Below are 23,377 nucleotides of genomic sequence, written 5' to 3' on the forward strand. Positions count from 1 at the left end.
GGCAATCAAAACCCATAGCAGATTGACGCCACCTACCGGTAGAAGTCTATTCAGATTGTTTGGTCGCTCGTTTCTACATTGGTGGCAAATAGGCGGGTGTCTAATCGCTCTAATGGTGGGATACCTACCCATCTCCCCAAAACTGCAAATATCTCTAACCTTACCAACACTGAAGTACCAACTTAAAATAAAACTCTTGGACAACACTCTCGGTACATGTGCCCTGTAAATTGTCCACAAGAACTCCTGGAATACTTTCTAGCCAGCTAGACCATTGTAAAATGAACCAGATAGGGGAATACAGCCCTGTTGACCCCCAGCCTGTGCAACCTCCTGCCCAGTTCCCAGGAACCCATCCCTCTCACTTGTCCACGTCTCTCATTTTAGTCTCAGTGGGGCTTGACCTGCTCAAGGCATTCCCTCTGACCTCGTAAGCCTGTGTTAGCTCTTTCTCAGTCACCCAGATCGCTCTCTTCCAAATCTCTGCTGACCCTACTTCAGTGCTGGATCACTCTCTCCTTACTGGCTGCAATCTCAGCTGTGTCAGTATGAGACACCTTGGACGCACACATTCATTCATCTGGGGTCCTGGCATGCCGGCTGCAGGCTTAGTTCTTATTCTTATAACCTGAGCATGCACCTTTGAAGCGATTTCCGGCAATATACTTGCTCATCAAGGTTATCTTCGAGATCAGTGATACTCAAAGTACGGCCCAGGGCCCCTTGCGGCCCTCTTGACCTCTACATGCGGCCCCTTGGTCAACAGCAGCACAAGCTGCTGTTTACTTGCTGAGCACCAATATTCAGATTTTGTTTTAATAAATGGGCAAGCATTTATTTGCAGGTTAAATGAAGTTATGAAGTAACTACAGTGGTGTCCTGCACTACTTAACTTAAGTTAACCTGCAAAAAAATGCTTGCCCGTTTATTTAACATCATTTATAGACCTTTCTTCACAATCCTTTAATCATCCAGACCCTCTACTGGCATCAGTGCGGCCCTCGGTCACACCACAGACTATACTAGGTGGCCCCTTGGCAAATGTTTGTGAATACCGTTGTTCTAGATCACGGACTGTCCCCAAATTCTTTGACATTCTTCTGCATTTCCTTCAAGCCCCACTGCAGGTCTTTCTTGACTGCCTTGATCTAATCTTTGATTTTATGGAAGGCCTGCAGCACTAAGTCCTTGGTAACTGACTGGCCTCACGCAGCCTCTGAATCTACTCTGGGTTAATTTTGTCTGTCCCTCCTGTTGGCTTCCAGGCTTGTGGACAGCTCCCTACTGGAGTAAATCCTTAATGTTGAAGTCCTTTTCCCCTCTGCTCTTAGTCAGAGGGGAAAAATAGGAGGGTCAAGTATGGCTTGGGTAGTTTGTCTGTGCCGGTCTTCCTTCGTGGTTGATGCTCTCCAACTTAGAGGCTTAGGAAGCCATCACAGACAAACGTTTCTGTGTTAGCCTCTTCGGAAGTGAAACAGCGATCCAGTCACGCTGAAGGGCGGATACAGCAGGAGGGACTCCAATCCACCACCATAAGAGTGAGTATCAGAGGCCAGGTCCTCACTTCGTTTGCTTACTGCTTCTCTGGCCTAGTCCGTATAACATGTGGAGGTATCCTGGAGAGTCCGCTGTAACCTAATGGCTTCTGGGGTGATCCGAGTGAGTACTGATCCACATGGTTGTCATGAAACCGGTTCCTGCACACAAACCCGGCCCTGCATCGGGCCTAAGCCTCGACTAATGCAGCCACCACTTCACTGGCGTTGTGGTCAAAGGAGTGTGCCTATCTGTGCTTCCTCTTATGATGAGGGTGGGAGGAGCATCACACTTTGCTGTTAAAGTGTGCGTGCTTCACTCTGTTGACTCGTCTGTCCAATCTAATAATAATAATAATAATAATCCACATTTGTAAAGCGCACAATCACCCGTAAGGGTCTCTAGGCGCTGGGGGCCGTCGGGAAGATTAAGCGAGCTATTGCCCAGAGTCACATGGTGCTGGGCTAATCTGCCGCCGGAGCCGGGGATCGAACCGTGATCCCCAGATTCCAGCGTCAGTCGCCCTGGCCGCGGCGCCACACCTCTCCCACCATTGAACCATTCCAGTCGCTTGCAATATCTTGTGAAGGGCTAGGTCCAACTATGCTCTCTTCTTAGTATCCCGGACTACTGGTGAGTGCCAATGGGGCTTACTGTTAACATGCCTACGAGCAGCCCACCATGTCACCTCATGCCTAAGTCCCTGGTTACACCTTTGTCTTACACAGCAGGGAGGTTGCTTCCTCCGTGAGGCAGTGCTCATTGCCGCACATTTTTATGCCACTTTTCCTTTTCTGGGCATTTGACCTCTAGGTACCCTGGACCTTAGGGTTCCATACATTCAGGCCAGGACACCAGCATCTTGCCCCCCCCCTCCAAAATGACACCCTGTGCTCAGGCCGATTGCCCCTGTGGATTGCCATCCATCCCATGGCAGGCCAATGTATCTCCGCTAACCTCGGTACTGCTACTCTGCCTCCCAGGGTCTCTCCTGCCTCTTTGGGGCTCACTGATGCTGTTCATCCAGAGGTCGTGCTGCAGTGCTGATTGCCAACAGCAGGGAGCTACAATCTTGATTCACTCAGTGCGGTTTTCTCCTTTGGATTCAGCCCTTGCTAGTGCATGACTCACTTCTACGTACGATCTACCATATCCTCACTGCAGTTCGAACTCCACAAGGGATACCTGGCTTACCAATGGGCAGCAGTTCTTGGATACCAGGCGACAGCCCTAGAATCAGTTGACTGCCATATTGCGTTTTGGTCACGCCCCCTGGCTATATGTTTGAACTGAAAGAATCATGTAATAAAAAATTGGATAACATGGATATGGTAAAGCTTGGTAAGAAATGGTACACTGAAGAAAAAGCTTTTTGGGATCCTTGTTTAGCAACAAAACAACAAAAGATCACTGTGTGCTGGACTACTGAAAGAGTTACTTACCTTCGATAACAATGTATCTGGTAGAGACACAGTCTAGCCGCAGATTCATTAACGTAGAATATCCCCCAGGCGTTAGACTGGATCCAGAAACCTTTTTCCCCCAACAGTACCTCTGCATGCCTGGGGTGTTCGGGGGGGGGGGGTTCAGGGGGGTGTCTTATATGGCTCTGTTGACATCACTTCCGTGGACGACGTCAGGATGGAGCCGGAGACGCCAGCCGCCGGCGTGCAGAGGTACTGCTGGGGAGTACGTTTGACGGATTCAGTCTGACGCCTGGGGGATATTCTAAGTTAAGGTATCTGCAGCTAGAGGTCTACCAGATATATAACGCAAGAAGGTGAGAAAATAACATACTTTGGAACTGTCAAATTACTACTGGAATCTGAAAACAAGTTATGGAACTGAGCCAAGATTTGTTATTTCTGGGAAGATGTTGTACAAAGATTTCGTTTTGTGACCATAGCTCCGATTTCAATATGTTTAGCACAACAAATGGGCAAATTAAGCAGCTGTAACCTTTAACAGCAACCTTTAAAATCTCCACCAAGAAAATGAGGCATATACCCACATGTTCACACCACAGAAACCAGCAGGGGACAAACTCATGCTCTCTGAACAGTAATCTATGTTACCTTGCTGCGCAAATTGGTGAACTTAAACACCTATTGCATTTGAGGATCATTGATATCACCCATCCAGTGACTGAGAAAAACAGAACTCACTCAACTGCTGACTGACAGAAGTATTGCTTTAAATAGGCCTCATGAACATATATCACCTCTGGAGCTACAAAGTTGGCTGTGTAACATGGAGTCATCAGGAGGCCATTCTCCGCACGAAGTTGTTTTGCAAATCCAAAGTCACAGATCCGGATAGAATCTGGGTTTCCAGACATGTCAACGTAGAGGATGTTACTGGGTTTCAGGTCCCTGTGTACGACCTGAAACGAAAATCAACACAAATGGACACTGGAATCCTCCCAAAAGTGTAGTTTATAGAAGAGTTGGAAACTCTGGAACACCTACATTTTCTGACCTCAGCTTGTAGTAATTACTAATATCAGCTTAATACCTGTAGTACCATCGACACCACACGCTCACTCTTAGAATATACACAACCTTTGACCACTATGATTGCTCTACAAATCCACAACTTATAGCACCAAATAAATATGTGACCTCCCATAAATTCACCCCTTCTTAGTCCTACAGCCACAGTACAGGCAAAGTAGTTTAGTTGTCAGACGAGGGACTCCAGCAGATCCTATGCGACTCTATACGCCTCCTCCGCCAATGTATAATAGGACTTTTGTAAATCTATAAAATGTCACCTAACCTTTTCTGTAATTGAAGAGCACAAGAAGAATTTGACGGTGTACTTGTGGCCAACCAACTCACCCCTTGAGAATGCAGGTAATCCACTGTCCGACAGATGGTATGTAGTACGTTACTGGCCTCACGCTCAGAGAAACATTTCTGCTGCAGAATCTTATCCAACAGCTCTCCTCCTCTCATCAACTCCGTCACCAGGTGGACACTTTTCCCTTCATCGTAAACCTGGGAAGGAAAGAAACAGTTGCAGCAGCCTCAGTATTTAGAACCAATTCCCCCCACTCCCCACAGTATCAGAGATACATGTGCAAAACAATGTAACATCAGAACAAGAAATTGGCTAATTTTAAATCCATGCTTTGTAATACGACCGCTATTAAAAATTCTCACGGTGTTCATAAACTGGTTGTTCTGTAGTTGTTCCATTCAACGTGACAATTTCGGAAAAAATAACCATTTGGGATAGAGTCAATTATATATTTAAATTTCACTAAGACAATGATCAGGAACAAAAACACCCATCTCAATCAAGTATTGCTGGTAAAACATTTTTAATGAGCTATGGCATGAGTTTATCTCAAACTTCATACTCCTTTTCTAATTTTTTTAGGGAGGTTGAATAGTTCATCTGTAACCAATACCAAGCTACACACCCAGTGCTCCACACACGTAATGTTTGCTTTCACAGTTGTTTTTCTTACAGAATTACATTTTATGGACATAGTAGGAAGGGGTACCATCTTAGGCAGGCGGACTAGAAGTACAAACAAATACATTTCCTAAAGATGCCTGTCACACAGAGCAACTTGTGTGGTTTTCAATAGAATTTTTCCAAACTGAAGTTTAAAAGGTTCATGTTTAAAAATAAGGGTTTGAGACACCTAAAGTTGGAAGTATTACATTCTGAAACCCACAGTTTGAAAAAGTAGATTAAGTTGAAGGCAAATGTTTGAAATTTAATTGTGGTGCACCTATGTGTAAGGTTTATGATTAGGCTTTGGTTTTCGCCACAACTAACAGTTTAAAACATTGTAAACGGATACATACAACTTATTTTAAAAGTTATTAACTAATCAAAACAATATTATTAAACAATTAGCTCAGGCAACACATTTAATCCACTAATTAATTCAGCACTAGTTTCAGGGTAATGCAGAAAGTAAAGTGTAGAAGATTAAGAAGCACAGAAATACTAAAGAGACCAATCTGGTCATTGGTGAAGCGCAGAATCATACTTCAAGGTCAAGAGAAGATCTAGAAAAGCCAGACTCCATTTCTTTAAAAAATAAAATGTCAAGGCAGTTAAGAACTTTAACAAACTCTTTATGAAATGCAAGGAAATGGTTACTTCTCTGTAACCCCAATTGTCCTCCTGGCAATCTTCATTACATTCAAAAGGACTGAGTTGTCCTAGCAAAGAGCGGAAACTGCAGCACCTTTCACGAGCGGCCTGCCCACTGCCAAAGTGGGGGAGCGGACAGGACCAGAGGAGGAAGACGGGTAGGGTTTGAGTACAAAAAAACAAAAACAAATTTTAAACTTAAACTTACCTTAATGCTGCTGCTGCTGCTGCTGCTGCCGCCGCCACCTCCCGGGCATCAGCTCTTCTTGCATCTGGCTCTGGGGCACAGGCTCCCAGCCTGCCCTGCGGCCAATTCTGAAACTGCTCTCGCATGAGAGCAGCTTCAGGATTGGCCTGAGTGTCGACAACTTGCACTCCCAGGCAGACTAGGAGCCTGTGCCCGCTCTCTCCAGCACCAGCAACACAGATGGGACTGGAGAGAGCTACATTGCGCATCAGGCGTTTGGCTGGCTTGGGACAGCCGGTGAAACCCCTCATGCGCAGTGAAGGGAGTACCCACCACTCCCCCACCAGCAGCACTATCATCCCCCATCCACCCCCAAAAATCGTCCGAATCCTGGGGGCGGGTCCTGGGGATTAAAATAAAATTATAATAAAACGTATTTTAAAACCAGTTTTATTATCGTTTTATTTACTGGGGGTGGCATTCCTCTGCTCTAATGGAGCGACCACCACTGGCACTTTTATTATTTTGCACCTTTGAAATACTTGATATACAGAAACATTACTGTAGAAATGGCAATTATTATAAATGATGCATTTTGAAAGCTTCTGGAGCCCATGGTTGGTATTATGTACTGTATTGCAACCTATCTGAAATGCTGCATTTTTTGCATTTAGTGGCTTGAGTTCTAATATGGTTAAAAAGCACTTCCAAACTCAATTGGTTGCGTCCCACTGGGCCTCAGTTCTAATATGGACATCTTTGCTCAGCCTCAGCAAGTCTAGAAAATAGCACACCCTTAACTGGCTGATTAGATCGGGGGTGATTAGCTCTAATGCTTATTTAAGTAGAAAAGATATTCAGTCTTGTGGAACACCAATATATTGAATGGTCCATTTCATAACAGAGGCAGGAATACCTGAAATATATCAAAGTGAAATCAGTACTGAACATTTACCATAGCTAGCACCCTATGGTCCTTTTACTGTTTATAATTCAAGTGCTATTGTTGACAAGTCACTTGCTTTGGTCAGCTTTTGGTGGATGCTGTGTGCCTTTTCAAACATTCCCTCCCCCACTCCAGTGTATTCTTCTAAGTTCCTCCTATAAAGAACCACTTTGGGAAACTTTTATTGAATGGCAGTCCTCAAGTGGGCCTTGGGGCTTTTCTGATAATCTCAGCCGTGCTTTTTTGTTTCCTACAGAAGATATCGTCGCCATCTATTGTATTAAAATTGTCATTAACAAGGAAGAAATGTATTTTAAGCGTCAAACTTTTTTCCAATGTCAGAAGCATAGTGCTGGAGCACTGTGGGCTGTGGTAACAAAAGGCAAATTGATCATACCCAGTTTTATGGTACCAATTTCATATTTTTCAATGGCCTCTGTGCTTCTGATTGGGAGTAGCTAACAATAATATTCATTGACCTTTCCAGGAACGGGGGGTTTCCGTTTTTACTCTAAGAAGCCTCTGTAGAATGTCAACTTGTGCAGCAACGTCTCATATTTCACAGCCAATATCTGTATGATGGTGCTGCAAGGTATAATGCATTGGGCAGAACTAATACAAGAGTGAATCATCCTTCTATGAATGGGTGTCAGTAGTACATTCCACCATAATTATGTTTAAATAGATTCCTTCTTAGCTAGATCTTAGCTAGAATCACCTACATGATGCAAGCCATTGCCAAAACAGAGCAGCAAATCTTCTAACATGTAGATGGCAAACACAGGAATTCTTGGAAGGGGATTTTTGTTGGACTCCTGTACTGTGGCTAACTCTGCAGAAATGTTTGCAAGAGAAGGACTGTGTATTGATCTCTCTGCTTTACAGCAATGAGATCAAGGTTTCTATGTTGAGGATATTAGAGAGCAAAGTAGTGCTATGAGGCTTTTCTTGCCACATCCTTGGTTTTGTGCAAGGTATGGTGAAGGTTCGCAGGACAGTGGGCTTCAATACAGGCAGTCAGGGGTTTCTGTGGAAGTTTTTCTGAAGCTATTGTTCTATTTAAAATTATCATAATGGGCTGTGATTTAGTGCCACGCTCTCTTGGTTGAAACAACTGTAAAAGGCATAGGCTCAGACTCAGTTTTCCTAGGAAACAAACTCTCCACCTGGGGAAGAGTTTATGTAAAGAACTTCAGGTATACCTCTAAGTCACTTACCTCAAGCTCTGACAATACAACAATTACATAAATCTTTATTGGTCACACTGTTAGCATGGCTGAAGAGGAATTCTTCATACTTAAGTCTCTCAACAGCTGGAATGGATACATAATTAGCAATCCATGGTCATAACATATTTCTGATCATACAGTAGCCTCTTTTTAAGCCCTGGTATAGGCCATGAACAAAACTACAAGGGCCTCTACATGCAAGTTTTCTTGCAGTTGCTGGTTTCATGGCTCACCTCAGTGGTTAAAACCAACATATGAACAATGTCTCAGAATTCAGGTTGGTGTTTAAGGTGGTCTGATGACATCCAGCTCCCCGTGGACTGTTGACAATGCTAACATTAAACGATTGCAGACAATGGATTAAAAACTGGGGGGAAAACATACAATAGAGTGGAAAGATCACCATGCACGCTCAATCCCACACTTGAGAATCCCAAATGTCTCCACATGACACAGAGGAGAAAACTACAAGCACATCTAAAATAAACATAGAATACAAAGCTACAAACAATAAAAATCAGGGGATCTGGAGAGAGACATCAGACACTGGGTACAAATCACCAAAACATTCAATGTCAGAGAAACTGGAGCCAAAGCGGTCACTTCATAATTTCCCTTTCTTCTGTACCAAGCAGTGGCTATTCAATGAAAAGTGGAGACAAAGATGAGAGCAATACCTGAAGAGCTACCTGAGAACAGAGTAGCTCTGCTTGTCTCCTTGGGAAGATGCTTCCAAGTAATGCTTGCACAAACAATGTGACCAATACATTGCAGCTGTGCAGATTTCCACAATGGGATTGCAGGGAAAACCTTCCATCCTGCTGAACAAGCCCAGAGGAAGGAATGTAATTTGTCCCCAGGAAAATGTAATTCAAGAGACAACTTTGAAAAGCTACATTTAAACAGCTTCTCCCATAGCAATTTAACAGTCTGGAGATAGAGTTAAATATCAGGCATTGCTTTGTTGCTATGAAAAAAGCTCTGTTCACATACATGTCTCAGAGCTATGGCCATGTACTTGTATTTCAATGTTTAGACCAATATAAAGTCCATTCACAAAGGTAAGGGAGAACACAAAGCACTTAAAATTATAAAACCATGCTCTTTCACCCAAAAACATTAAACACTTTATTTTTCCAAACATCAGCATCCTTGCCAGTTTTTTCCTTAGAGTTCTGGCAAATGTACTTACATCTTTTAGGGTAATAATGTTGGGGTGCTGTCCATACCGCAGCAGTATCTCAATCTCTTCTGATGGGTCTCTCTTGCTCTTGTCAATGATCTGCAACAGACATACATTATAAATAGGAGGACAGATGCACACAGAAGGTATAACAGACATTGAGGCTGTAACTCTCAAGACTAAAAACACTAAGAATTGGGCATGCTGTGGGAGCACTACGACAGGAAGCACACATTGGGTCTAATTTACACGCATTTATGAATACAGGAAGTCATACTTTTACAGTACTTCTTTGCACACTTAAATGCCTTTGTGATTTGCCTCAACAAACCGAAACGGGGCATACCATGGGAATATTTAGAGGAAGTTTACATGCAATTACTATAAACAGAAAATACAGTGAGCTCTTTTAATATTTGTTAGTTGGATGGTTCAAGGATGATTTACAAATACATTTTCAAGTACAGGAAGTATTACTACCAGAATACTACTTTACATTCTCAAACATCTTAGTGAAAAGAGCCCAATGTGTTTGCTCCTACAGCAAGTGGAACAAGGTTTCTCCTTGTAAGAGGGCCTTTCTTCTTCCCAATCAATGAGTAAGTTGCCAAGAAGTTCAAAGGCCAGAAACTGCTTCTTAAGATTGAACCAAAAGTGAATCACTGCATGAGATAGACATGTATAGCCCAACCCCTCCATATTAAGGTCACTTCATCCTACTATCCATGTCCTCTTCAGTTCCTAGCTAAACCTTAGCCTTTGGCTACATGGAAGGGGTTTGAACAAAACATCCAGCACCCAGCATCTAATGGTCTCAAGCATATGCATTTCTAACTATTTATCTAAAACGCATTACTCCCAGATGTAGCAATGTTTGCTGTGTCAAACGAAGCATTTGGAATGAGCCATGTAGCTGGCTTACAGACACCTCTGACATGTACTTGAATGGAGAACACAGCAGACAGATTTTACGAGAAGATGACATGTGCAACAGATAGCAGCTCTGCATAAAGGATGAACTCCACCTTGCAATGTTGTCTGGACTAGTGTTGGTGGCAAGCAAGTCATCAGAGGAATCCAAACTTATTAATGTTTTAAGCGAACTGAAAAGTGTTGTATATGTTGTGGTGAAGCTAATGGGATGAGACTGTATATGGGAAAAGTAAAGTCAGGAAGTCTTCCTGTGGTTGAGGTCAGTGCCTTTGGCTTGGGTTATTAATCAATGCCACCTTTTCCATATAGAAGATTTTTATATGTCAGAGGCACAGATGTGTGAAGCTCATGCATGTGGGTAGAGCAGGGAATAGCACTAGAATGAACATTTTCCAAAAAAGGTCCTCGTCTCCCAGGAAACTTTGGTCTCAGAGGGCTTACACAGAGTGGGACAGAACCACAGAGTAAGATCCCACAAAGATTTACATTTCTTTTTGGTGGCAAATATAGAGCAGACCAACAGGTTTGATGAACATTGGCTATTGCAGAGAGGACTACATTAGCGCTTGTATGAACCACTTGTTACCAATCATGTTAAAGATTAGTAAATGTGCACCAGAGGCTAATTAAGGCAATACATTATTGAATAAAGTGATGTGGTGATAGTTTCTGCTTAACACTCAGTGGGAACAACTTTGCCACTAACTTTTCTTATGTGCATTTCCCAGGCAGCAATACAGAGTTCAGATTCTTTGAAGAAATATCCACTACAGTGAAATTTAATTTCCTTGGGCAATGATCACAAGTTGAAACACTGTCAAGTAATGAAAGATTCTCTTTATCCCTTGATCGGGTGTTTGAACAAATGGAAAGCCTCTGCCCAGATGATGATGGACAAGTTCTGGAGAACTAGTATCGGTGAAGTCTGGCTGTGCTGGTGAATGATGCACCATTGCCACTCTCATCGAACCCACTGTAATATGAATTGACCCATTTAGCCAATATTGTTCCACTTCCTCATTTTCCAATCCATCTTCACCTCTGCTATCCACTCAGATTCCTATATCCTACCTCTTACTGTCCTTATTTCTACACCATTGGCAAATCAAAGCAGTACCTCATCACATTTAGTCACTCAAACATCAAAATCAATACATTTCTCGCTCTTCAATTCTTCTAGCACCTATAGTCAAACTATCCCTCACCCAGGTGTCCACTGCTTCTTCCCTTGCCTCTTGCACCTTTAATACCCATGGTCTCTCACCAATTTTGCTCACATTTTTAATTTCATCTCCATCTCAGAATTTTTCTTCCTGCTTTTCACTGTCCATTTATAACTCAGGTCAGGTCATTATGTCTTTATTTCGAAATAAAATTCATAAAAGACAGCATACAATACATGAAATATTGATAAAAACAACAGTCATAAACCTTATTATTTAAAAAGTTGTTAGACATTCGAAAAAACTTTGCAAAAGAAAAAGAAAAAAAAGGGGACCTTCATACATTGTCATTTAAATTAAATAAGTGTTCAATTTCCTAATACGGATCAACCACGCCCCTCCTAAAAACTTGGCCACACAAACCACAACGAACTCAGATCTAATATTTCGAAACTTCCGCAGGGCTTCAAGGTGTCCCCCACTATCCAATCTACTACATAAGGGTTTCAGCCATTTTAAGCGTGGGGCTCGATAGGCTGGGCAGGCAAAGAACAAATGGCCAATACTTTCCACATGATCTGGACACCAGGGACACTTGTTATTTACATTCCCCGCCCACTTTACAGTAAAGGAATTAATGGGGAGTGTCCCTACGCGAAACTGATGATACAATTTCCGATCAAAGGTTTTGCATATCAAGTCCCAATAAGGCTCGAGGGAAGGTGCCAATTTGTGGGTTAAAAAATGCCCTGTTAAGTTAGTGTCTGATGAATGAATAACTGCAATTGATTTGACCGATGCCCAAAATTGGTCTTTAAAATCTTGTTTTGTGGGGGAAGATGGAACACCCCGGGTTGATCCACAGCTCGGGAAGGCCCATTGCATACAAAACGTGTTTAACTTCCCTGAGCCAGGGGATTCTATGGGCACCCCACAGTGATTTTACCTCCTCCAATTCATTAGCAAACAGGCTGAGCTCTGGAGTCGTCCAAAGCCGTCGCCATAGTGCCACCAAACGAAACCGGGCCATCTCATCTAGGGGTTTACAACCTAGATCTAACAGCAGTGGTTTGGTAGGTGTGGACTGGGGAAGCCCTACCAGATTCCGCAAGAACCTATTCTGGGCTGTGACCAGAACAGACAGATCCTTGTAACCCCAAATGTCAGCCCCGTACAAGGTGGCTGCATTAATCTTGGCTTCATATATCTTTAATACTGGGGTAATACGTTTGGTCAAGGATTTCTTCTGTTCCTGTAATAGACAACCCGTGAGACGAACAAATTTAAGATGTAATGCCTCAATCTGGGGTTTCCAGCTAAGTTGGTAATCAAGGGTCACACCCAGATAAGTCATTGCCTTCACCTGTTCAATCAAAACACCGTTCAGACTAACAGAGCTTTTAATCGGGGTTTTATTACTAAAAACCATGAATTTGGTTTTATCTACATTACTCTGTAGATCATTTATCCTGCAAAACTCGGCAAACCTATTCAGAGCTGTTTGCAACCCACTCCGGGTTTTTGAGAGGAGCAGGGTGTCGTCGGCAAAAATTAACATCGGGTACTTAGACCCGCCCAGTGATGGTGCATCAGTCTGAGTATTGGTGAAAAATTTGACAACCTGGTTGATGAAGAGGAGAAACAGGGTGGGGGCCAGCACGCATCCCTGGCGCACCCCACGTTTTACCGGGAAGCTGCTGGCAACCTGACCCTGTTTGCCCCACCTCACTCGGGCAAAGTTGTCCTCATGTAATCTCATGACTATTTCCAAGAGTTCGACAGGTAGGCCCATGAGTCTTAGTGAATCCCATAGTTTCGCTCTTGGAACCAAATCAAAAGCCGACTTAAGATCCACAAATGCGGCATAGATAACCCCTCCACTCAAAAAAACCACCTTCCAATAAAGCATAGTGAGTCTGAACACCTGATCTATGGTACTGGTGCCCAGTCTAAACCCAGCTTGCATGGGGGATAGTATATTTTCCTGCTCTATCCATCCCTGAATTCTTGCAAGAACGATTCTAGAGACTATTTTTTGGAGTGAGTCGATCAGACTTATGGGGCGATAGTTGCTTGGCAATGATCGATCCCCTTTTTTAAATATTGGCAAGATCTCTGCCCCTTTCCAAGATTGAGGGATCCTGGCCCCTGCTGCAATTGCATTGGCCAACATAGTTATGTACGGGACCCATACATCAAAGTTCAATTTGAAAAGGTCTGCAGGGATAGCATCCAATCCCGGTGCTTTCCCTGACTGAACAGAACCAAGGGCATGCGCCGTGTCTAAAAAGGAGAAAGTGGGTGCAGCCCCAGTATTATGGAGTGGTAGCCCCAATGCGGGCTCGATTAATGTATCAAGCACGGCACTCGAATCTTCAAATTGAGCAGTGAAAAAACCCACCCAGTCCAAAGCAGAGACGTGGTTAACGGGTGTTTGGGAATCCGGGTCCCTGCCCCACTTAACGGTCTCCCAAAACTTCATTTGGTTAGACGATTTACACGCCAAGAGTAGTTCTGACCAATATGAGTCATCCCATTCCCTCTTGGCTGTCCATAAGACCTGTTTGTAGATTAGCCTAGCATTCTTAATATCATTGGAAATCCTCGATTTAACTGCTGCTATTAATTTGCTATGTGCTTCCCTACAACTCTTATTGTACCATCTTTTACAAACTTTAACTTCCTTAGTGTTCGATGGCTTTGTAAGCAGACTTTTTAGTTCCATGAAGCACTTCTCATGGAGGTTAGTAATTAGAGAATCGACCCCGCTGAGGGGGGGTAGATCCGCCATCTTACCCATTGTCCCTAAAACCACCTCCTCTATTTCTTTAATAAGCACAGGATCAGCTATGACCCTAGGCCATTTAACCCGTCTTCTATTGTTACACAAAATTATCTCAGACGTCGGGCATGTTGTTACCAAGGGTCCGTCACCCAATCCGGGTACCCTGAGGCCCAATGAGAAGGGATTATGATCGCTCTCTGGCCTTACCTCTACCTCCATATCGATCACGGATGACCAAAAATCTACTTTAACTAGTATGTAGTCGATTCGACTCACACTAGTCCCGTTGTCGAAGGTTGGTTTGCCGGATTTGTCAGAGGGAGTGTGGCCATTCACTGCCCGTAACCCCCACTCCATACAAAATCCCAACCAGTGTAGGGCCGCCTCAGTTCCCCTAACACCCTTACCTATAGTTAGTGGGGGGGATGTTCCAAACAGTGTCCTCATCGGTTCCCACATCTTCAGCCAGACTAAGAATGGGTTCGAATGAACAGTTCAAATCCCCTGCCACTAGGATAAAACGGTCACAGCTTAACTTCCTCAAAAGGCAATTTAGGTCGTTCAAAACCGATTGCTTGCGGCCACCTTGACTGCCTCGGGCGTAGATGTTTATTAATACCATGCTCTCATTGTTGCCCTTGCTGAGGTTAATACACAGAAGGTCTGCATTGTCTACCATGATTTCCTTAGATTGGTATCCCAAGGAGTCTCTAATCCACACCACCAAGCCTCCGGAGGCTCTACCCTTTGGGCCCTGTATGGCAGGCTTATAGTGGTTCAGGTAACCTGCTCTAAATAAGGGAACAGTTGCCCAAGTTTCCTGGAAAACGACAATGTCATAAATGTCGATGAAATCGACCCAATCATCGTTATCCAAACGACCCCTTAACCCTGCTATGTTCCAGGAAAACACCTTGAGCGATCCCACTGGACTACTGGTAGGAATTACCTCTGGTAAGCTTAAATCTTGCACCCTGGTCTCAATGAGCCTAATTACAGGGCTTAGGACAGATCGTGATCCTTCTGTGGGAACAACACTGTCTACACATGCTTCTAGTGGGGTAGAGACAATAAGCCTAATTACAGGGCTTAGGACAGATCGTGATCCTTCTGTGGGAACAACACTGTCTACGCATGCTTCTAATGGGGTAGAGACAGGAATCACAGGGATAGAAATGAGTTCGGGGTTATGAACTGAATCGTTAACCCCCCGAAGTCAATCGACCTCATCCAAACATCCGAACATATTGGAAGTAGGAGCCCCTTCCCACCAACCATTTTGACCTTGCCAACCTTCCCTTCGTCCACCCCGCATAGTATCTTGGACTGTTAACCAGTCCCCCCCTAAATTTGCATTTTGCCGTGGGGGGTAAAAGAAGGTAAGTGGTCTGACAACAATGGTTGAATTATCGCCTCGTGCATCCCATGAGCATAGATGTTGAGCTGTACAAGGATCTGCAAAGGAGACGACAATACAGTCACCCGCGATGGACTTAGATGTGGGGCCTACCCACGGTGCCCTACGCACCATTAGAATGTTACTTCTTAGGTGGTTTGGTAGCTGTCTATTTGCATTAAGCCAATAAATAACCTTGTTTTTTAATGACCAATGATTCTCTTGAGATTGTGGCTCCAAAACAGGCACACCAGCTAACACTACAACATATGGCCTGGCATCTGGTGGTAGATCTATAAACCCCCCACGAAAGTTATGTCAGTTTCCATTTCTAGGTCCCTGGGAATATGTACGTGGGTTCACAGTCCTATTAGGTTGTTGGACTATAACCTGAGACCCCAGTTTTGTTGGTACTGTGCCTTGTGGGGGGCGATGGATTGGGACAGTAGTTTGTGGGATAATAACTATAGGGGTACAGTCCTTTGTGCGGGGTTTGGGTATAGGTTTAGGATTAGGCGGGGGCAGGACCGGTGTAACTAGCGCCGGGGCCTGTGGGATGCTCTCATCACCCTGTAAGATGTTTGCTTCCATTTGTTTTAGGCTAAGACTAGCTAGAGTAACTATTGTCTTATCCATTTCTAGCAGGTTGTTTTCAATACGAGAGAGTCTAAGTTCCAAGGGGGATAAAAGCTTTTTCAGTGTATCCCATACAATTTTGAGGAAATCTTCATCACCCCCCTGTTGCTTCCCTGACTCACCTAACGGTCCCTCAATAACCCCCTCAACAGAGTTTGGAAGGGTTTCCCCCGTTGTTGTATCTAATACAACACTATCTATGCTAGTACCAGTTTCCTCGCCATTTAAGCTGGTATTTGCCTGGGGAACATCGGTACCTACCCTATTTAAAACCAGGGGTCGACGATTATTAAAGAAATGTGCCCTCGCTATTTTGGCCTTTTTCCGGGCATAAGCTGATCTGGCAAGGCATTTCCTTTTATGGACAGCATCTCTTTTATTGACACTTACTACTTGCTTTGACATCTCAAATTTTTTGGGAATACCTAAGTCTAAACCCGGGGTTTTTGACAACAAAATCTGAATGGGCTTTGGAGGTGTCGACAATGGAATAAGTGGTTGCTCCGAGGGTGGGGTTGATGATAGGTGATGAATATCCGCCTTTATTATCAATGGCCGGGGACCAGACAGGCGCTCGGGAGTTTTTGCAGAGGCAATATTACCTAAAGATGATTTTTTAGAAAAGGCTAAATCCTGGGATAATCTTCGTGCTGCTTCTAACTCTATTGATACTCTATGTTGCATTTTGCTGATTTCAAAATCAATGGCCGTATTGGTCTTGATAATGAAGTCATCAAGGGTCCCGTTGAGCATGTGCCCTCCCTTAGCAGTTTTGCTACGACTACCCCGTGTGCACATGATGATTAGTAGGACAGAACTAATTTACAGAATATGAGTGTGGCAGGAATTAAACAAGGGGGGTGGTCCAGTCCAGTCCTCTCAGTCCTCGAACGGCCTCAAACGGCCCACTCTTAGCCCGGTCTTCGCCCCGAGCTGCGTCCCGCGCTGCGGGAGATTAGACCTTAGATGTAGGGGACGTTACAGGCGGTGGGCGGGACAACAGGGAGAGCGGACCAGAAGCTGGCAATCGGTCACGCAGGGACTGCTGGGAAATGGAGTCCCTGCAACGCTCGCAGCCCCGCTGTATGCCTCAACCCAGTTCCAACGTTCCTTTCCTCCCTCGAGGTCCGACGTGCAGCCCCTCTCACACCCAGGCGATGCGGCACCCGCGGAGCGGGTGCGGCGAGGTCCAAGGGCCGGTGGCAGAGACAGGCAAGTTCTCCTCCTGACGATAGCTCCTGGCAGTTAGGGTCTTGGTTAAAAAGTGGTCCCACAGTAAAAGGGAGAATAGAGATTTAAAAAGCCTCCAGTGGGCGGTGGGCGGGACAACAGGGAGAGCGGACCGGAAGCTGGCAATCGGTCACGCAGGGACTCCTGGGAAATGGAGTCCCTGCAACGCTCGCAGCCCCGCTGTATGCCTCAACCCAGTTCCAACGTTCCTTTCCTCCCTCGAGGTCCGACGTGCAGCCCCTCTCACACCCAGGCGATGCGGCACCCGCGGAGCGGGTGCGGCGAGGTCCAAGGGCCGGTGGCAGAGACAGGCAAGTTCACCTCCTGACGATAGCTCCTGGCAGTAAGGGTCTTGGTTAAAAAGTGGTCCCCTCATATCGATCTCCCTTTGTTATTCTCAAACACTCGCTAATTTTTCTTCTGAAGTGGACACTGTCAATCCTTATCTAATGTACTCTGGTTTCTGATCGGATGACACTACCACCTTCAGCTAAACCAACTCACTCCTTTTTTCAAAGAGAATGTGTTTGAAAAAACAGAGCTGGAGTAGCCATAATGTCCTTGAGGATCTAACACTCCTTTACTTGACCCCTCAATGCTGATCCCCCCCTATTACAGAATCATGACCTATCTGACCTTGATCTCATTTGTTCAACACTTGTCTCTTCTAAGAGGACAATAAAGTCAGATCAGTCTTTTTGCGCCACTGTCCATTTGCCATGATTAACTCCTTCACACATGCATACCTTGCACTTAAAGATGATCTGCTATTTAATATGATGAAGCAATTCTCTATTGCAAAACCTTAACACCACTGCATTTGTATGGCCCTGCACTATTTTCTCCCAACATCAACCACAATTATATGCAAATTATTCCGAGGAGCAACATGGACTTTCATCCCAACAAAAATGTTTACCTCTACCTTTCCACAGCAGCACAATGAACCTCCGAGAGGCCTTTGACTTTGATTTATACCACTTTGTAGTTCTGTTCTCCCACCTCTCAATTTACCCTTACCCATCAACCACTGTCTTGGAACAAACACCATTGCATTTCACTGGTCCTATGAAGAAAGTGGGGCATAATAGCCTTATTCTGAACATTCTCAAGCCTAACTCTTCTCCTTTTCACCGAAACTGTTAATGTATCTCTTCATTGTCAAACACAAACTTAAGATAGTTAAAACAGCTCTAAACCTCAAACTCAATACTGATCTACGAAAGGTTTCTAAACAACAAATAGTTAAACATGGACATTCTTCTTGTCCTGGATCAACAGTTCTTTGTTTTCATTGCAAGAGCAGGACTGTGAATGGGTTGCAATAATACACAACTATTTGTGTTAAATGTCTGTCAGTTGACACCTATCAAATCACTGCATACACCTATGAAGATAAATTACTGGCTGTCACCTGCCTGGTTACATCATAGACTTTATAATACTCACATTTTTAATGCAACGGTGACACACAACAAATCAGTAATCAATATTGCTCACAACCCATGGCAGACTACTCTTCACAGATGTTAAATTGGCCCATAATTCTTCTCCCTCTTTGTAGGAAAGTGGCTCGATATATACTACACCAAAATGAGGTATAGTGTGTATAGAGTCCACGTGACCCCAGAGATAGGCAGAGGTTAAAGTTAGATAGAACCTTACGCTCTATTTGTGGTAGAGTGGTCGAGCAGTAAGGAAGTATCAGAGGACAGTGTTAAACATTTGATGTACCACTCAGTCAGCAAATTAATTCACACACTCAAGAACTGAACTTTAGGACAATTGTTTTTGTATAAAAAAATATACTGTTTTATTTTTAGAACCAAGCAAGCCTGGCACAGGTAAGCATAAATACTTCGCAGTAATAAGTTGCTGATTGTAGAACAGTTTGAAAATGCAAAAGAAATTGTACTTTGTTTGATTTACAGGGAATGCAGTAGGTTGCAACACTTAGCAAATATAGTACATTGAAATTAATGACTTTTTCAGTAAATTACAGGTTACTTTTTATGTTACTTTTCTAACTCATTGCTGGATACCTGGATTCAGCACTGGGACATTTTCTGGAAACAGGTTAGGAAATAAGTTTTGGTTATTTGTGCGATTTTTTTTTTTCACAAGAGATTTTATTGAGCAGTCGAAGCAGAGTAAAACTGTGGCTCCCCACAGTCAGGAGATCACCACCAATAGTCATGGTACAGTTTATAATGCATGCTCAATGTCCGATCAATAAGAGGAGAAGAAAAGCCCAAGAAGAACAACCCCTTATCCCACCCCTACCCCACCAACTCCCGCTACCCCACAACCCCCCCCAATTCCCATGCTAACCCCACGCACGTGTGTCTAAAGTTGTAGGCAATACTTGGGTGCGATGTGACTGGATGCCACAAATCTCAGGCCTACACAGCACATCTCATTCATACGTCCTCCTCTCGCTCCACTATAATCAGCCCACCGCTTCCAGATCTTAAAATTCGTACGGGGGCATCCCCTTGCTTCAAACACTGGTCTCTCGAGTCCCATGTAGTAATCCAGGCCAGCCTTCCATGCACACAAGGGGGGGGCTCTGTCTCCCTTCCACGCCCGGGCCAGGTCTCTCTTGGCCACAACAAGTCCCAACAACAGTAAGTGGCGCTTATATATGTTCCCACCGATACCCTCCATGACATGGAGCAGCCCCAACCGATGAGTACGGGGAAGATCCCACCCCAGGACCTCGGACAGGCAGCCCCATACACCTCTCCAGAAGCTAGACAGTCTAGCACACGACCACACCGTATGCAGCAGTGTACCCGGTGCGGCTCCACAGCGCAGACACTCCGGTGACTCAATCAGTCCCGCCTTCCACAGTCGCTCCCGGGTGTAATAGGCCCTATGAAGATATTTAAATTGGATTAGCCGAAGCCGCATTGCAATTGCAGCCCCTCGCGGGGATTCCAGGGCCTCCCTCCAATCATCCTCATCTAGAGGACCATCATCTACCTCCCATGCCGCCCTAAAAGGAAGTAATGAGGAGGAGCAATGAGTAACCAGCGTCTGGTAGATGCGGGAGACCTTCTTATCCCCTAGGTCTCCCATAAAGATCTTCGCTTCGACCGGACTAAACTCAGGGAGAGACTCCAAGTGAGCGATACTGGGGGCCAGCGCATGACGCAGTTGTAAATAGCGGAAGAATTGAGATTGAGGCATGTGGAACTCCGCGCTGAGCTCCTGAAACGATTTGAGGGTGGTTCCGGACATCACTTGGCCCAGCAACGAGATCCCAATGGCCTCCCAGCCATCAAAACCGGCCAGAGTAGAAAGCTCCGGGAGCAGACCATTGTTCCACAGTGGCGTTTCCGCCGTCAGCTTGCCCCACCAGCCCATGCGGCGCAGCGCCTGTCTCCAGACAGCAAAGACCACTTTTGTGACAGACGGTAACGACCGCCGCAACCGGGCTGAGTATAAGATCGTATGTAGCGTATTTTCCCCCATTAGCAAGCGCTCCAGAGCATAGGCCGGGTCCCCCCTGTCGCCATACCACCATTCATTAAGAATAAGCAGTTGGGAGGCCTGGTAATAGGACAGCAGATCAGAAGTGGCCAGGCCACCGCAATATGTGGACAAGAAGCATGTCTGTAGCGCCACCCTGGCCGCCCCTCCAGCCCACAGGAAGCGGCCTAACACAGAGTTGACTTGTCGAAACCACTGCGGGCTGATGGGGTGGGGGTAGTTCTGTAGCTGATATAGAAGGCGTGGGAGCGCTACCATCTTGAAGATCGCAGACCTGCCGAATATGGTTAAAGGCATTCTAGACCACGTTTTGGTATCAGTCTGAACTCGCTCCCATACAGGCACCATATTGCGTTCCCAAGCAACTGTCGCCGATTCCGACCGGAACACCCCCAAGTACTTCAGCCCGTCGGACGCTACCCGCAGTCCTGCCGCCTAGGGGTCCGTTATGGCTCCACCTCCCAGCACCCACAGAGTGGACTTGTGCAGGTTCAGCCGAAGACCGGAAACCTCTCCGAAGATACGCATAATTTCTAACACTCGGGGCCCCGAGCGACGCAAATCTGTAAGGAAGAAGAGGACGTCATCAGCATACAATGCAATTCTGTCCACTAGATCCCCACTCCACACAAACCCTCGCATCTGTGCATCTATGCGCACCCAAGAGGCCAGGGGCTCCATAGCCAGGGCGAACAGGTATGGGGACAATGGGCATCCCTGCCTGGTTCCTCGACCAATCCGAAACTTTTCGGAGATCGCCCCAGCGACCCGCACCGAGGCCATGACGTCAGTATACAGCAGCTTAAGGTACGACAAGAACACCGGGCCCAAATTGAGACGGGGCAGGAGTGCGAATAAGTACGTCCAACTAACAGAGTCGAAGGCTTTGTCCATGTCCGCCAACAGCAAAGCTGCCTGTTCACCCAAGGCCCCCATGGCATCCACCGCCGCCTGTGCCCGCCGGATGTTGTGACGCGTTGCCCTATGAGGCATGAATCCGGCCTGATCAGGGTGGACCAGGTCCGTAATATACGGAAGTAGGCGATTCGCCAGAGCTTTTGCTAGGATTTTGGCCTCGATATCTAGCAGGGATATGGGGCGATACGAGTCATGCCTGTCAGGGGGTCTACCCGGCTTTTGAAACACTACAATTTCCACATGACGCCAATCAGATGGTAGCTTTCCCCGGGTGCGTGCCGCCTCGAGCGCACGTCGGTAATGAGACCCTAACAGGAGGTGAAATTTCTTATAGAACTCACATGGGTAACCACTCGGCCCGGGTGCCTTCCTGGTGTTAAGCTGCCCCAGTGCCTCCCCAAGATCCTCAGCTGTAAGCGGAGTGTCGAGCGCCTTCCTGGCCTCATCCGAGACCGCTTTCGGTGGCAGGTCATCGAGGAATTTAGCCACCTCGTCCGCATCCAGACAATCTCGTGGGGCATATTGCTCCCTGAAGTAGTGGGCGAAGCTTGCCGCCAGGTCAGCCGGGTCCGTTATCACTACCCCGTCCTCCGCAGGGAGGCCTGGCAATGCAATCGGTTGAAGGCTGCGTTGACATAGCCTATGAAGCATCGTACAGGACTTATCTCCCCACTGGTAGATTCTACTCCGCGTGGCTAGCCACGCCTGTTTAGCCTCATCATGTAAGATAGAAGCATAGGATTGCTGCGCTTGCAGGAGCAACCGTATCGCAACCTCGTCTCCCCCTCCCCGGCTTCGCTGTTCCAAGGCCTCTACTCGCGCAGCTACAGCAGTAATTGCTTCCCGGTGTTTCCGGCGGGCGGCCGCACACCAAGCAATGTCGACCCCCCATATAGTGGGCTTCATCGCCTCCCAAACCACCACAGCGTCAACATCTTCCACTAGATTGTCCCGCCAGTAATGATCAACCGCCTCTCTTACGTGTTGGACATATTCGGGTTGTTGTAGGTGCCACGAGGACATCCTCCAACGGAATGGTTGTTGTTTCGTGTGAAGCTCTATCTTGACTAAGACTGGGGAGTGGTCAGACAGCCCTCTCGGCAATATCACGGCCTCCCGCACCCTACTCAGGCATGCACGAGGTACAAACACATAATCCAGCCGCGAGAAGGAGCCATGCACCGCAGAGACATACGTGTACTCACATGCCGCAGGGTGCATATGGCGCCACACATCCACCCAGCCCATACTCTCCACCACAGCATGCAACCGGGTAGGGGGGAGGGGAGGAGCACCCGCTGTCAGTCCTTGTCTCCTCTGACGGTCCACACAGACATCCATCACCTCATTCCAATCCCCCCCCCCCCCAACTACTGTCAAGGACTCTGGGATATCTTCCCATATTGTAAACAACCTCTCAGACAAGGCCCACTGCAGGGGGGGAGGGGCATAGACACTTCTAAATATCACTGGTTCCGCACCAACCATCCCTTTGACAAAAATATATCTACCCTGCGGGTCTGCCCACTGCTTCTCGTGAACATAAGCCACCCTGCGATGTACCAAAATATCGACACCTCTGGACCCTCTAGAAAATCCGGCATGAAAGACCTGTTGAAAGCCA

The 23,377-nt window shown here is 45.9% G+C and overlaps 1 protein-coding gene across 3 annotated transcripts in view; it reads right to left on the reverse strand.

The window, feature by feature from the left end:
* RPS6KA1 (ribosomal protein S6 kinase A1) overlaps positions 1–23,377 on the reverse strand; it is an 844,361-nt gene that overhangs the window by 116,009 nt on the left and 704,975 nt on the right. For all 3 annotated transcript variants that reach the window (XM_078682639.1, XM_078682641.1, XM_078682640.1), the window contains 3 exons: positions 9,207–9,296; positions 4,377–4,535; positions 3,758–3,919 (listed from right to left, as the gene is read on the reverse strand). In XM_078682639.1, coding sequence (XP_078538765.1) covers positions 3,758–3,919; positions 4,377–4,535; positions 9,207–9,296 — 411 coding nt within the window. The remainder of the gene's footprint in view (positions 1–3,757; positions 3,920–4,376; positions 4,536–9,206; positions 9,297–23,377) is intronic.

The sequence above is a fragment of the Lissotriton helveticus genome, chromosome 3_1 (genome assembly GCF_964261635.1).
Source record: "Lissotriton helveticus chromosome 3_1, aLisHel1.1, whole genome shotgun sequence".
In the NCBI taxonomy this organism is placed as follows: Eukaryota; Metazoa; Chordata; class Amphibia; order Caudata; family Salamandridae; genus Lissotriton; species Lissotriton helveticus.